At 41.7% G+C, this 15,886-nt stretch overlaps 2 protein-coding genes across 38 annotated transcripts in view; one reads left to right on the forward strand and one right to left on the reverse strand.

Moving 5' to 3' along the window:
* The window catches only part of LOC139757282 (uncharacterized), an 18,462-nt gene extending 3,782 nt beyond the window's left edge, over positions 1-14,680 (forward strand). For 6 of the 11 annotated variants that reach the window (XM_071677635.1, XM_071677633.1, XM_071677631.1 and 3 more), the window contains exons 2-3: positions 8,965-9,281; positions 10,860-14,680. In XM_071677635.1, coding sequence (XP_071533736.1) covers positions 11,358-12,797 — 1,440 coding nt within the window. In that variant the 5' untranslated portion in view covers positions 8,965-9,281; positions 10,860-11,357 and the 3' untranslated portion in view covers positions 12,798-14,680. The remainder of the gene's footprint in view (positions 1-8,964; positions 9,282-10,859) is intronic. The other 5 variants (XM_071677639.1, XM_071677637.1, XM_071677638.1 and 2 more) reach the window with 2 other exon arrangements.
* Positions 1-15,886, reverse strand: part of LOC139757284 (uncharacterized) — a 145,907-nt gene that overhangs the window by 92,777 nt on the left and 37,244 nt on the right. The gene's annotated exons all lie outside the window — the stretch shown is intronic.

Raw genomic sequence — 15,886 nt, forward strand, 5'->3', positions numbered from 1 at the left:
ATAACCTTGCTCTTATTCACATTTACTCTTAACTTTCTTCTTTCACACACTTTACCAAACTCAGTCACCAGCTTCTGCAGTTTCTCACATGAATCAGCCACCAGCGCTGTATCATCAGCGAACAACAACTGACTCACTTCCCAAGCTCTCTCATCCCCAACAGACTTCATACTTGCCCCTCTTTCCAAAACTCTTGCATTCACCTCCCTAACAACCCCATCCATAAACAAATTAAACAACCATGGAGACATCACACATCCCTGCCGCAAACCTACATTCACTGAGAACCAATCACTTTCCTCTCTTCCTACACGTACACATGCCTTACATCCTCGATAAAAACTTTTCACTGCTTCTAACAACTTGCCTCCCACACCATATATTCTTAATACCTTCCACAGAGCATCTCTATCAACTCTATCATATGCCTTCTCCAGATCCATAAATGCTACATACAAATCCATTTGCTTTTCTAAGTATTTCTCACATACATTCTTCAAAGCAAACACCTGATCCACACATCCTCTACCACTTCTGAAACCACACTGCTCTTCCCCAGTCTGATGCTCTGTACATGCCTTCACCCTCTCAATCAATACCCTCCCATATAATTTGCCAGGAATACTCAACAAACTTATACCTCTGTAATTTGAGCACTCACTCTTATCCCCTTTGCCTTTATACAATGGCACTATGCACGCATTCCGCCAATCCTCAGGCACCTCACCATGAGTCATACATACATTAAATAACCTTACCAACCAGTCAACAATACAGTCACCTCCTTTTTAATAAATTCCACTGCAATACCATCCAAACCTGCTGCCTTGCCGGCTTTCATCTTCCGCAAAGCTTTTACTACCTCTTCTCTGTTTACCAACTCATTTTCCCTAACCCTCGCACTTTGCACACCACCTCGACCAAAACACCCTATATCTGCCACTCTATCATCAAACACATTCAACAAACCTTCAAAATACTCACTCCATCTCCTTCTCACATCACCACTACTTGTTATATATATATATATATACATATATATATATATATATATATATGTACAGAGCATCAGATTGGGGAAGAGCAGTGCGGTTTCAGAAGTGGTAGAGGATGTGTGGATCAGGTGTTTGCTTTGAAGAATGTATGTGAGAAATACTTAGAAAAGCAAATGGATTTGTATGTAGCATTTATGGATCTGGAGAAGGCATATGATAGAGTTGATAGAGATGCTCTGTGGAAGGTATTAAGAATATATGGTGTGGGAGGCAAGTTGTTAGAAGCAGTGAAAAGTTTTTATCGAGGATGTAAGGCATGTGTACGTGTAGGAAGAGAGGAAAGTGATTGGTTCTCAGTGAATGTAGGTTTGCGGCAGGGGTGTGTGATGTCTCCATGGTTGTTTAATTTGTTTATGGATGGGGTTGTAAGGGAGGTAAATGCAAGAGTCCTGGAAAGAGGGGCAAGTATGAAGTCTGTTGGGGATGAGAGAGCTTGGGAAGTGAGTCAGTTGTTGTTCGCTGATGATACAGCGCTGGTGGCTGATTCATGTGAGAAACTGCAGAAGCTGGTGACTGAGTTTGGTAAAGTGTGTGGAAGAAGAAAGTTGAGAGTAAATGTGAATAAGAGCAAGGTTATTAGGTACAGTAGGGGTGAGGGTCAAGTCAATTGGGAGGTGAGTTTGAATGGAGAAAAACTGGAGGAAGTGAAGTGTTTTAGATATCTGGGAGTGGATCTGTCAGCGGATGGAACCATGGAAGCGGAAGTGGATCATAGGGTGGGGGAGGGGGCGAAAATTTTGGGAGCCTTGAAAAATGTGTGGAAGTCGAGAACATTATCTCGGAAAGCGAAAATGGGTATGTTTGAGGGAATAGTGGTTCCAACAATGTTGTATGGTTGCGAGGCGTGGGCTATGGATAGAGATGTGCGCAGGAGGATGGATGTGCTGGAAATGAGATGTTTGAGGACAATGTGTGGTGTGAGGTGGTTTGATCGAGTAAGTAACGTAAGGGTAAGAGAGATGTGTGGAAATAAAAAGAGCGTGGTTGAGAGAGCAGAAGAGGGTGTTTTGAAATGGTTTGGGCACATGGAGAGAATGAGTGAGGAGAGATTGACCAAGAGGATATATGTGTCGGAGGTGGAGGGAACGAGGAGAAGAGGGAGACCAAATTGGAGGTGGAAAGATGGAGTGAAAAAGATTTTGTGTGATCGGGGCCTGAACATGCAGGAGGGTGAAAGGAGGGCAAGGAATAGAGTGAATTGGAGTCATGTGGTATACAGGGGTTGACGTGCTGTCAGTGGATTGAATCAAGGCATGTGAAGCGTCTGGGGTAAACCATGGAAAGCTGTGTAGGTATGTATATTTGCGTGTGTGGACGTGTGTATGTACATGTGTATGGGGGGGGGGGGTTGGGCCATTTCTTTCGTCTGTTTCCTTGCGCTACCTCGCAAACGCGGGAGACAGCGACAAAGTATAAAAAAAAAAAAAAAAAAAAAAAAAAAAAAATATATATATATATATATTCTTTTTTCTTTCGTACTATTCGCCATTTCCCGCGATAGCGAGGTAGCATTAAGAACAGAGGACTGAGCCTTTGAGGGAATATCCTCACCTGGCCCCTTTCTCTGTTCCCTCTTTTGGAAAATTGAAAAAAATGAGAGGGGAGGATTTCCAGCCACCCGCTCCCTCCCCTTTTAGTCGCCTTCTACGACACGCAGGGAATACGTGGGAAGCATTCTTTCTCCCCTAACCCCAGGGATAATATATATATATATATATATATATATATATATATATATATATAAACGGCCACACACGTACATATACATACCCATACATTTCAACGTATACATACATATACATTCACAGACATATACATATATACACATGTACATGTTCATACTTTTTGCCTTCATCCATGCCCTTCACCCCCCCCCACACACACACACACACACACACACACACACACACACACACACACGAGGTAGCGCCAGGAAAAGACAAAAAGGCCACAAATGTTCACACTCAGTCTCTAGCTATCATGTGTGATGCACTGAAACCACAGCTCCCTTTCCACATCCAGGCCCCAAGGACCTTTCCAGGGTTTACCCCAGATGCTTCACATGCCCTGGTTCAATCCACTGACAGCACATTGATCCCAGTATACCACATCATTCCAATTCACTCTATTCCTTGCATGCCTTTCACCCTCCTGTATGTTCAGGTCCCAATCATTCAAAATCTTGTTCTCTCCATCCTTCCACCTGCAATTTGGTCTCCCGCTTCTCCTTGTTTTGCTTTGTCGCTGTCTCCCGCATTTGCAAGGTAGCGCAAGGAAACAGACGAAAGAATGGCCCAACCCGCCCACATACACATGTATATACATACGCGTCCATACACGCAAATATACATACCTATACATGTCAATGTACACATATATATACACACACAGACATATACATATATACACATGTACATAATACATAGTCTGCCTTTATTCGTTCCCATCGCCACCTCGCCACACATGGAATAACAACCCCCTCCCCCCTCATGTGTGTGAGGTAGCGCTAGGAAAAGACACCAAAGACCGAAATCGTTCACACTCAGTCTCTAGCTGTCATGCAACAATGCACTGAAACCACAGCTCCCTTTCCACATCCAGGCCCCACACAACTTTCCATGGATTACCCCAGACGCTTCACATGCGCTGGTTCAATCCATTGACAGCACGTCAACCCCGGTATACCACATCGTTCCAATTCACTCTATTCTTTGCACGCCTTTCACCCTCCAGCATGTTCAGGCCCCGATCACTCAAAATCTTCACTCCATCTTTCCACCTCCAATTTGTTCTCCCACTTCTCCTCGTTCCCTCCACCTCTGACACATATATCCACTTGGTCAATCTTTCCTCACTCATTCTCTCCATGTGACCAAACCATTTCAAAACACCCTCTTCTGCTCTCTCAACCACACTCTTTTTATTTCCACACATCTCTCTTACCCTTACATTATTTACTCGATCAAAGCACCTCACACCACATATTGTCCTCAAACATCTCATTTCCAGCACATCCACTCTCCTGCGCACAACTCTATCCATAGCCCACGCCTCGCAACCATACAACATTGTTGGAACCACTATTCCTTCAAACATACCCATTTTTGCTTTCCGAGAAAATGTTCTCAACTTCCAAACATTCTTCAATGCTCCCAGAATTTTCGCCCCCTCCCCCACCCTATGATTCACTTCTGCTTCCATGGTTCCATCCGCTGCCAGATCCACTCCCAGATATCTAAAACACTTTACTTCCTCCAGATTTTCTCCATTCAAACTTACCTCCCAATTGACTTGACCCTTAGCCCTATTGTACCTAATAACCTTGCTCTTATTCACATTTACTCTTAGCTTTCTTCTTTCACACACTTTACCAAACTCAGTCACCAGCTTCCGCAGTTTCTCACATGAATCAGCCACCAGCGCTGTATCATCAGCGAACAACAACTGACTCACTTCCCAAGCTCTCTCATCCACAACAGACTGCATACTTGCCCCTCTTTCCAAAACTCTTGCATTCACCTCCCTAACAACCCCATCCATAAACAAATTAAACAACCATGGAGACATCACACACCCCTGCCGCAAACCTACATTCACTGAGAACCAATCACTTTCCTCTCTTCCTACACCTACACATGCCTTACATCCTCGATAAAAACTTTTCACTGCTTCTAACAACTTGCCTCCCACACCATATATTCTTAAAACATTCCACATAGCATCTCTATCAACTCTATCATATGCCTTCTCCAGATCCATAAATGCTACATACAAATCCATTTGCTTTTCTAAGTATTTCTCACATACATTCTTCAAAGCAAACACCTGATCCACACATCCTCTACCACTTCTGAAACCACACTGCCCCTCCCCAGTCTGATGCTCTGTACATGCCTTCACCCTCTCAATCAATACCCTCCCATATAATTTACCAGGCCTCCCATATAATTTACCAGGAATACTCATACATATACATACATACAAACACAGACATTTATATATATATATATTTTTCTTTCTTTTAAACTATTCGCCATTTCCCGCTTTAGCGAGGTAGCGTTAAGAACAGAGGACTGGGCCTTTTTTGGAATATCCTCACCTGGCCCCCTCTGTTCCTTTTTTTGGAAAAAAAAAAAAAAAGAAAAAAAACGAGAGGGGAGGATTTCCAGCCCCCCGCTCCCTCCCCTTTTAGTCGCCTTCTACGACACGCAGGGAATACGTGGGAAGTACTCTTAATTCCCTATCCCCAGGGATAATATATATATATACATATATATATATATATATATATATATATATATATATATATATATATATATATATATATATATATATTTTTTTTTATTTTTTTTTTTTATACTTTGTCGCTGTCTCCCGCGTTTGCGAGGTAGCGCAAGGAAACAGACGAAAGAAATGGCCCAACCCACCCCCATACACATGTATATACATACGTCCACACACGCAAATATACATACCTACACAGCTTTCCATGGTTTATCCCAGACGCTTCACATGCCTTGATTCAATCCACTGACAGCACGTCAACCCCAGTATACCACATCGCTCCAATTCACTCTGTTCCTTGCCCTCCTTTCACCCTCCTGCATGTTCAGGCCCCGATCACACAAAATCTTTTTCACTCCATCTTTCCACCTCCAATTTGGTCTCCCTCTTCTCCTTGTTCCCTCCACCTCCGACACATATATCCTCTTGGTCAATCTTTCCTCACTCATCCTCTCCATGTGCCCAAACCACTTCAAAACACCCTCTTCTGCTCTCTCAACCACGCTCTTTTTATTTCCACACATCTCTCTTACCCTTACGTTACTCACTCGATCAAACCACCTCACACCACACATTGTCCTCAGACATCTCATTTCCAGCACATCCATCCTCCTGCGCACAACTCTATCCATAGCCCACGCCTCGCAACCATACAACATTGTTGGAACCACTATTCCTTCAAACATACCCATTTTTGCTTTCCGAGATAATGTTCTCGACTTCCACACATTCTTCAAGGCCCCCAGAATTTTCGCCCCCTCCCCCACCCTATGATCCACTTCCGCTTCCATGGTTCCATCCGCTGCCAGGTCCACTCCCAGATATCTAAAACACTTCACTTCCTCCAGTTTTTCTCCATTCAAACTCACCTCCCAATTGACTTGACCCTCAGCCCTACTGTACGTAATAACCTTGCTCTTATTCACACTTACTCTTAACTTTCTTCTTCCACACACTTTACCAAACTCAGTCACCAGCTTCTGCAGTTTCTCACATGAATCAGCCACCAGCGCTGTGTCATCAGCGAACAACAACTGACTCACTTCCCAAGCTCTCTCATCCCCAACAGACTTCATACTTGCCCCTCTTTCCAAAACTCTTGCATTTACCTCCCTAACAACCCCATCCATAAACAAATTAAACAACCATGGAGACATCACACACCCCTGCCGCAAACCTACATTCACTGAGAATCGATCACTTTCCTCTCTTCCTACACGTACACATGCCTTACATCCTCGATAAAATATATATATATATATATATATATATATATATATATATATATATATTATTTATTTTATTTATTTTGCTTTGTCGCTGTCTCCCGCGTTTGCGAGGTAGCGCAAGGAAACAGACGAAAGAAATGGCCCAACCCACCCCCATACATAATGTATACACACACACACGTCCACACACGCAAATATACATACCTATACATCTCAATGTACACATATATATACATACACAGACACATACATATATACCCATGCACACAATTCACACTGTCTGCCCCCATTCACTCCCATCGCCACCTCGCCACACATGGAATACCATCCCCCTCCCCCCTCATGTGAGTGAGGTAGCACTAGGAAAAGACAACAAAGGCCCCAATCGTTCACACTCAGTCTCTAGCTGCCACGCAATAATGCCCGAAACCACAACTCCCTTTCCACATCCAGGCCCCAAACAACTTTCCATGGTTTACCCCAGACGCTTCACATGCCCTGATTCAATCCACTGACAGCACGTCAACCCCGGTATACCACATCGATCCAATTCACTCTATTCCTTGCCCTCCTTTCACCCTCCTGCATGTTCAAGCCCCGATCACACAAAATCTTTTTCACTCCATCTTTCCATCTCCAATTTGGTCTCCCACTTCTCCTCGTTCCCTCCACCTCCGACACATATATCCTCTTGGTCAATCTTTCCTCACTCATTCTCTCCATGTGCCCAAACCATTTCAAAACACCCTCTTCTGCTCTCTCAACCACGCTCTTTTTATTTCCACACATCTCTCTTACCCTTACATTACTTACTCGATCAAACCACCTCACACCACACATTGTCCTCAAACATCTTATTTCCAGCACATCCACCCTCCTGTGCACAACTCTATCCATAACCCACGCCTCGTAACCATACAATATTGTCGGAACCACTATTCCTTCAAACATACCCATTTTTGCTTTCCGAGATAATGTTCTCGACTTCCACACATTCTTCAAGGCTCCCAGGATTTTCGCCCCCTCCCCCACCCTATGATTCACTTCCGCTTCCATGATTCCATCTGCTGCCAGATCCACTCCCAGATATCCAAAACACTTTACTTCCTCCAGTTTTTCTCCATTCAAACTTACCTCCCAATTGACTTGACCCTCAACCCTACTGTACCTAATAACCTTGCTCTTATTCACATTTACTCTTAACTTTCTTCTTTCACACACTTTACCAAACTCAGTCACCAGCTTCTGCAGTTTCTCACATGATATATATATCGCCATTTCCTGTGATAGCAATGTAGCACCAGGAACAGATGAAGAGAAGACTGCTTTCTCCCATCCATTCTTCAGCTGTCTTCAGCAGTGCAACAAAACCACATCCAAACCCCAAAGACCTCCTCATGGTTTCCCCTAGCTGATTCACATGTCCTGGTTTAGTTTACCAACAACATGCCAATCCCTGTGAACAACAATGTTCCACTTCACTCTATTCCTTATGCACCTTTCTCCCTCCCATATGTTCAGGCCCAGATCATGGGAAATCTTTTTCATTCCATCCTTTCATCTCCAATTTGGTCTCCCCCTTCTCCCTGCCCACATCTCTTTTTCAACCTCTTCTCATTCATTCTATCTATATGTCCAAAACATTTTGGCTCACCCTTTTCAGCTCTCTTAACCACAACCTTTTTAATACCACACTTCTCTCTTACCCTTTTATTACTTACTCGATCAAACCACCACATACCACATTGGCCTCAGGCATTTTGTTTCCAACATATCCACCCTCTGCACATCCTAACTACATCCCATACCTTGTATCCATACAATACCATTGGCACTACTGTACCTCCAAACATACCCATATATTCCTATTCCAAGAGACCAAACTGGAAATGGAAGGATGGAGAGAAAAAGATTATGAGGGATCAGGACTTGAACATGCAGAGGGTGAAAGGCATGCATGAATAGAGTGAACTGGAACAATGTACTATACTGATGGTTAATGTGCCATCAAAGTATTAAACCCAGGCATGTGAAACAAATGGGGTAAACCATGGAAAGGTCTGTGGAGCCTGGATGTGGATAGGGAGCTGTGGCTTTGGTGCATTACACATGACAGCTAGAGAATGAGTGTGAGCGGATGTAGCCTTTCTTTGTCTGTTTCCTGGTGCTACCTCACTTATGCAGGGGGCACGATCAGGTGTGGGGGAGAAGAGAATATGTTATCTTTCTTCTTTTCCTTCATGCATTTGTTCTGTTTCCTGTGGGACAGGGTGCCATCGGGAATGTAAGAAGGTGAGCATGTTTGATTATGTGCATTTCATCATCAATACCTTAAAAATGCTTGTTGATACGATTCCCAAATTACATTTTGAAATAACATTCTTGTGGCATAACAGGCAAGGAAACTTTGTAGAATACTACCTTTGAAATACAAAGGGGCAATATGCAAAAAAAAGAGAACACCTTAAATATCTGGCACCCAAGACCCTTTAACACAGCATGCTAACATCAGAAACACCATGGGATGCAACAGTAGAGAAGTTTAAGAGTGCACTGGACAAGTACCTAAATATGAACCAGACCAATTAGGCTACATGGGCCAGCTAGTTGTAGCTTTCAAAGGTTGGCCAAACAACGACCCAATCCAACAGCCTGAGCCCACCATTGGCCCATCCTGTGCTGCTAGGATGATGACCCCTGAAGACTTCACCAGGTATTCACCAGGGCTTTGTGACTTAAAACTGCATCACTGCTGTGTATTTTGTATTTCAGTCTTGTTATCATGGAAGGAGTACTATGAAAGATATATGTCTCATTGTGAATTATCCAGATCTTAAATTCTTGAAAATGAATTAGATGTTGATTTAAAAAATACATGAAGTTACACTTTTCATTGACTCTCTGCACCAGTTTAAATATAAAGCTAAATCATATGTACAATCTAAGACACAACTATCTTCCCTGTTTTGTGTGATGAGTATTTAAACCTATTGAAACATTATGAGACTCAACTAGTGACAACATGTGGTTGGTTGGTATACCTGATTAGCTGGAAGTTTTGGGTTCTCATTCTTTTCATACGTGACTGTCACATCAGACATAATGTCTTCTTGTATGCGTGAGGATGATTACAATTACTTTATATATGACACTATTGTGTAATGAATTGAAAACATGATACTATAATTGGCTATCAACCCTGAGCAAGTACAGGTACACCACCAAAACACCAAATTTCCGGCAACTGATGGTTCGGCACCTCCTTTAGTCCAGACAAAATTACGTGAGGGAACTTGGAATTACCACGGCCACCAGACTAGTTTACTGGGCGGCCGCAGATGGTGTTGTGTGTAGGGCATGCTTATTTACATTTTTTACACTGCACTTGTTGGTGGTGATACTGCAATTCTGTGAGATTCATTGCTTATTTTGCTTAAATTTAACCCTAGATATGGCTTTTCAGCCATATGAGAAAGTCAGTCGTGGTGTCAAACGTAAACACCAGTCCATATTGATCCAAGATAAAGTATAACTGTTGAAAAAATGGACTGTGGTGTTTCAGTGCGTAAACTGTGTGACATCTACAGTATTGGTTCATCAACTGTTTATGATATAAAGAAGCAAAGGGAGAAAATATTTAAATTCTATGCAGACAGCGATTCCAAAAAGCAAATGAGATTAGAAAAACTATGAAAGATGGTAAGAGTACTGATCACGATCAAGTGATGATGGAATGGTTTATTATTTAATTTACATTTAATATTTGTTTAATTTAAATTTCTAGCAGTCCATGGTATACTTTAAACACTTGGGAGATGTATAATTAGTGGGTTATAGGTGTGTTGATGAATTATTATTACGTGACCACGGTTGTTCTGGCAAAATGGTTAATCCGACAAGGCTTTGGAACCAAGAGTGCCTGAAAATCAGTGGTGTACCTGTACTTGGTGGGTTCAGGAATACTGTGGATGTGTATAAACATTAGATGATATAGGGTCTGTTCGTAGACCTGACATAAGCTCAATCTACACGTGTTGGTAATATGAGAATGACTGAAATGTGCATAAGCAGTAACTAAGCACCACAGAATAGTACTGGTGAACTGGTAACTTGTTTCACAGGTACCAGGCCTGCCACCTGTATATAAGTGTCACAGACCTGCGTGTAGATTGGCTTAACCTGTCCATTAAGTTTTCACCAAATTCAGGGAAGATAGTTGTCTTTGATTGTACATGAATATGTGTAAAGTTAATTAGAGAGACATGCATGATTAATGAAATCATTGTTCCAGATTCAGGTATGAAGTCTCATCTCACAAGTCAGTCTCAAACCAAAGCAAAGGCAGAAATACCAAATTTCTGGTTATCAAGAGCATGATAAGTTTTATATCTTCAGACAAGAATAAACCCACATCTTTTGCTGCTACTCCAAAATTTGCTACAACATCTTACCTACCAGTATCCTACCGGAACCACTATCTGTAATTTCTGAGTCAGAAAAAGCTGTGGCTAAGAACACACTCTTATTAGATCTTTTGTCCTAGATATGTAACCTATATTTTTTCCTCAATGTATTTTTATTTAATATTTAATTTATGGGGACTCAAACTATTTTATACTCCATATGAATAAAAAATAAGTTGGATTTTTATTCCTACCATTATAAAAGTGAAGTATCTCTAACATGATAAGGTAGTGACAACCTACTTTCCATCTGGCTTGTAAGTACAATGGGTTGCAATTTTAAATTATTTTTAACGTATACTTAGATTACCAAAAACAATCCCAAGATGGATGCTATGACACACTGTTGTGAAAAAGAATGTAAAGAGATTGGAAGAATCTGCATCACAAACAACCATCTCATAAGACATGAACTTATTCATGGAGGTGAAAAAGAAATTGGCAATAAGAAGTATGGGGCATTGTTCTATCAGGATAGTCTTGATGTCCGTGAACTTATTCACAAAAGTGGTGAAAACCATGAATGTAAGGAGTATGTGAAACAAATCACACAGACCAGTTTTAACATTCATAAGCTTATTCACACAAGTAAGAAAAAGCACGAATGTGAGGAATGCGGGAAGCTGTTCACTCACAAAGGCAGCCTGAATGTACATAGAGTGATTCATACTGGTGAGAAAAAGTTTGAGTGTGGGGAATGTGGGAAACAATTCACTCAGAACAGCAGTCTTAACAAGCATAAGCTTATGCATTCACCTGAAAAAAAATTTGAATGTAAGGAATGTGGAAAACTATTTACACAGAAATATAGACTTGACATGCATAATTTTGTTCACACGGGTGAGAAAAAGTTTGAATGTGAAATATGTGGAAAACGATTTATTCAGAAGTGCAATCTTAATGTACATAAGCTTATTCATACAGGTGAGAAAAATTTTGAATGTGGAGACTGTGGGAAAAGGTTCATTCAAAAGGTCCAACTTGATGTGCACAAGCTTATTCATACTGGTGAAAAAAAGTTTGAATGTGATGAATGTGGGAAATTATTTACAGTGAAGGGCAGCCTCGACATACATAAGCATATTCATACAGGTGAGAGAAATTTTGAATGCATGGAGTGTGGGAAAAGATTCATTAGGAAGAGTGACCTGAAAAACCACATTAATATCCACACAGGTGAGGAAAAGTTTGGGTGTGAGGAATGTGGGAGACATTTCAACTGGAAGGGTGATCTAAAGAAGCATAAGCTTATTCACATAGGAGAGAAAAGATATGAATGTGAAGAGTGTGGGAAAAGATTCCTTAGGAAGGGTGACCTAAAAAGCCATATAAATACTCATACAGGCGAGAAAAAGTTTGAATGTAAGGAATGTGGAAAACTATTCACTCAGAAAAGCAGCCTTAACATGCATAAGTTTATTCACTCAGGAGAGAAGCTGTATGAATGTGAGGATTGTGGAAAAAGATTCATTAGGAAAGGTGACTTAAAGAGCCATGTTAATGTTCACACAGGTGAAAAAAAATTTGAATGTAGAGATTGCGGGAAACTCTTTACCATGAAGAGCTGCCTTAATATGCATAAACTTATTCATGCAGATAAGAAATTTGAGTGTGGGAAATGTGGAAAACTATTTGCTCTGAAAAGCAGCCTAATCAGACATAATCTTATTCATACAGGTGAGAATAAACTTGAATGTGAGGATTGTGGGAAGCAATTCACTCACAAGAGCCATCTTAAAAGCCATATGGCTGTTCACTCAAAGTAAATGAATTAATAAATGCACAGAATAGAGTGAATGGTTACGATGTGGTGTACTGGAGTCAATGTGCTGTCAATGGACTGAACCAGGGCATGTGAAATGTCCAGGGTAAACCATGGAAAAGTCTGTGGGGCCTGGATATAATAGATAGGGAGCTGTGGTTTTGGTGCACTACTCACAAAAGCTAGAGAATGATTAGGAGCGAGTGTGGCCTTTTTTCATCTGTTTCCTGGCACTACCCAACTGACTTAAAGGAAGGCAATCAGGTGTGGGGGATGAGAAGAGAATGTGATGTCCTTTTTCCTCCTGTATTTGTGCTGTTTCCTGTGGGGCTGGGTGTCATCAGGAATTCATGAAGGCAAGCAAGAATGAATATGTACATGCATATATATGTATGTATGTATATGTACATGTATGTGCATAAATGTATATATATGTGCATGTAAGGGGATGTCTTTCTTTGTTTCCTTGCACCATCTCACTAGCATGGAAGGTGTTCTTTCTCCCCTGTCCCTGAGGATGATTATATATATATATATATATATATATATATATATATATATATATATATATATATATATATATATTTTTTTTTTTTTTTTTTTTTTTTTTTTGCTTTGTCGCTGTCTCCCGCGTTTGCGAGGTAGCGCAAGGAAACACACGAAAGAAATGGCCCAACCCACCTCCATACACATGTATATACATACGTCCACACAGGCAAATATACATACCTACACAGCTTTCCATGGTTTACCCCAGACGCTTCACATGCCCTGATTCAATCCACTGACAGCACGTCAACCTCGGTATACCACATCGATCCAATTCACTCTATTCCTTGCCCTCCTTTCACCCTCCTGCATGTTCAGGCCCCGATCACACAAAATCTTTTTCACTCCATCTTTCCACCTCCAATTTGGTCTCCCACTTCTTGTTCCCTCCACCTCCGACACATATATCCTCTTGGTCAATCTTTCCTCACTCATTCTCTCCATGTGCCCAAACCATTTCAAAACACCCTCTTCTGCTCTCTCAACCACGCTCTTTTTATTTCCACACATCTCTCTTACCCTTACGTTACTTACTTGATCAAACCACCTCACACCACACATTGTCCTCAAACATCTCATTTCCAGCACATCCATCCTCCTGCGCACAACTCTATCCATAGCCCACGCCTCGCAACCATACAACATTGTTGGAACCACTATTCCTTCAAACATACCCATTTTTGCTTTCCGAGATTATGTTCTCGACTTCCACACATTCTTCAAGGCTCCCAGGATTTTCACCCCCTCCCCCACCCTATGATCCACTTCTGCTTCCATGGTTCCATCCGCTGCCAGATTGACTCCCAGATATCTAAAACACTTTACTTCCTCCAGTTTTTCTCCATTCAAACTTACCTCCCAATTGACTTGACCCTCAACCCTACTGTACCTAATAACCTTGCTCTTATTCACATTTACTCTTAACTTTCTTCTTTCACAGACTTTACCAAACTCAGTCACCATCTTCTGCAGTTTCTCACATGAATCAGCCACCAGTGCTGTATCATCAGCGAACAACAACTGACTCACTTCCCAAGCTCTCTCATCCCCAACAGACTTCATACTTGCCCCTCTTTCCAAAACTCTTGCATTCACCTCCCTAACAACGCCATCCATAAACAAATTAAACAACCATGGAGACATCACACACCCCTGCCGCAAACCTACATTCACTGAGAACCAATCACCTTCCTCTCTTCCTACATGTACACATGCCTTACATCCTCGATAAAAACTTTTCACTGCTTCTAACAACTTTCCTCCCACACCATATATTCTTAATACCTTCCACAGAGCATCTCTATCAACTCTATCATATGCCTTCTCCAGATCCATAAATGCTACATACAAATCCATTTGCTTTTCTAAGTATTTCTCACATACATTCTTCAAAGCAAACACCTGATCCACACATCCTCTACCACTTCTGAAACCACACTGCTCTTCCCCAATCTGATGCTCTGTACATGCCTTCACCCTCTCAATCAATACCCTCCCATATAATTTACCAGGAATACTCAACAAACTTATACCTCTGTAATTTGAGCACTCACTCTTATCCCCTTTGCCTTTGTACAATGGCACTATGCACGCATTCCGCCAATCCTCAGGCACCTCACCATGAGTCATACATACATTAAATAACCTTACCAACCAGTCAATACTACAGTCACCCACTTTTTTAATAAATTCCACTGCAATACCATCCAAATCTGCTGCCTTGCCGGCTTTCATCTTCCGCAAAGCTTTTACTACCTCTTCTCTGTTTACCAAATCATTTTCCCTAAACCTCTCACTTTGCACACCACCTCGACCAAAACACCCTATATCTGCCACTCTATCATCAAACACATTCAACAAACCTTCAAAATACTCACTCCATCTCCTTCTCACATCACCACTACTTGTTATCACCTCCCCATTTGCGCCCTTCACTGAAGTTCCCATTTGCTCCCTTGTCTTACGCACTTTATTTACCTCCTTCCAGAACATCTTTTTATTCTCCCTAAAATTTAATGATACTCTCTCACCCCAACTCTCATTTGCCCTCTTTTTCACCTCTTGCACCTTTCTCTTGACCTCCTGTCTCTTTCTTTTATACATCTCCCACTCAATTGCATTTTTTCCCTGCAAAAATCGTCCAAATGCCTCTCTCTTCTCTTTCACTAATAATCTTACTTTTTCATCCCACCACTCACTACCCTTTCTAATCAACCCACCTCCCACTCTTCTCATGCCACAAGCATCTTTTGCACAATCCATCACTGATTCCCTAAATACATCCCATTCCTCCCCCACTCCCCTTACTTCCATTGTTCTCACCTTTCTCCATTCTGTACTCAGTCTCTCCTGGTACTTCCTCACACAAGTCTCCTTCCCAAGCTCACTTACTCTCACCACCCTCTTCACCCCAACATTCACTCTTCTTTTCTGAAAACCCATACAAATCTTCACCTCAGCCTCCACAAGATAATGATCAGACATCCCTCCAGTTGCACCTCCCAGCACATTAACATCCAAAAGTCTCTCTTTCGCGCGCCTGTC

Source organism: Panulirus ornatus, chromosome 25 (assembly GCF_036320965.1).
Source record: "Panulirus ornatus isolate Po-2019 chromosome 25, ASM3632096v1, whole genome shotgun sequence".
NCBI lineage: Eukaryota > Metazoa > Arthropoda > Malacostraca > Decapoda > Palinuridae > Panulirus > Panulirus ornatus.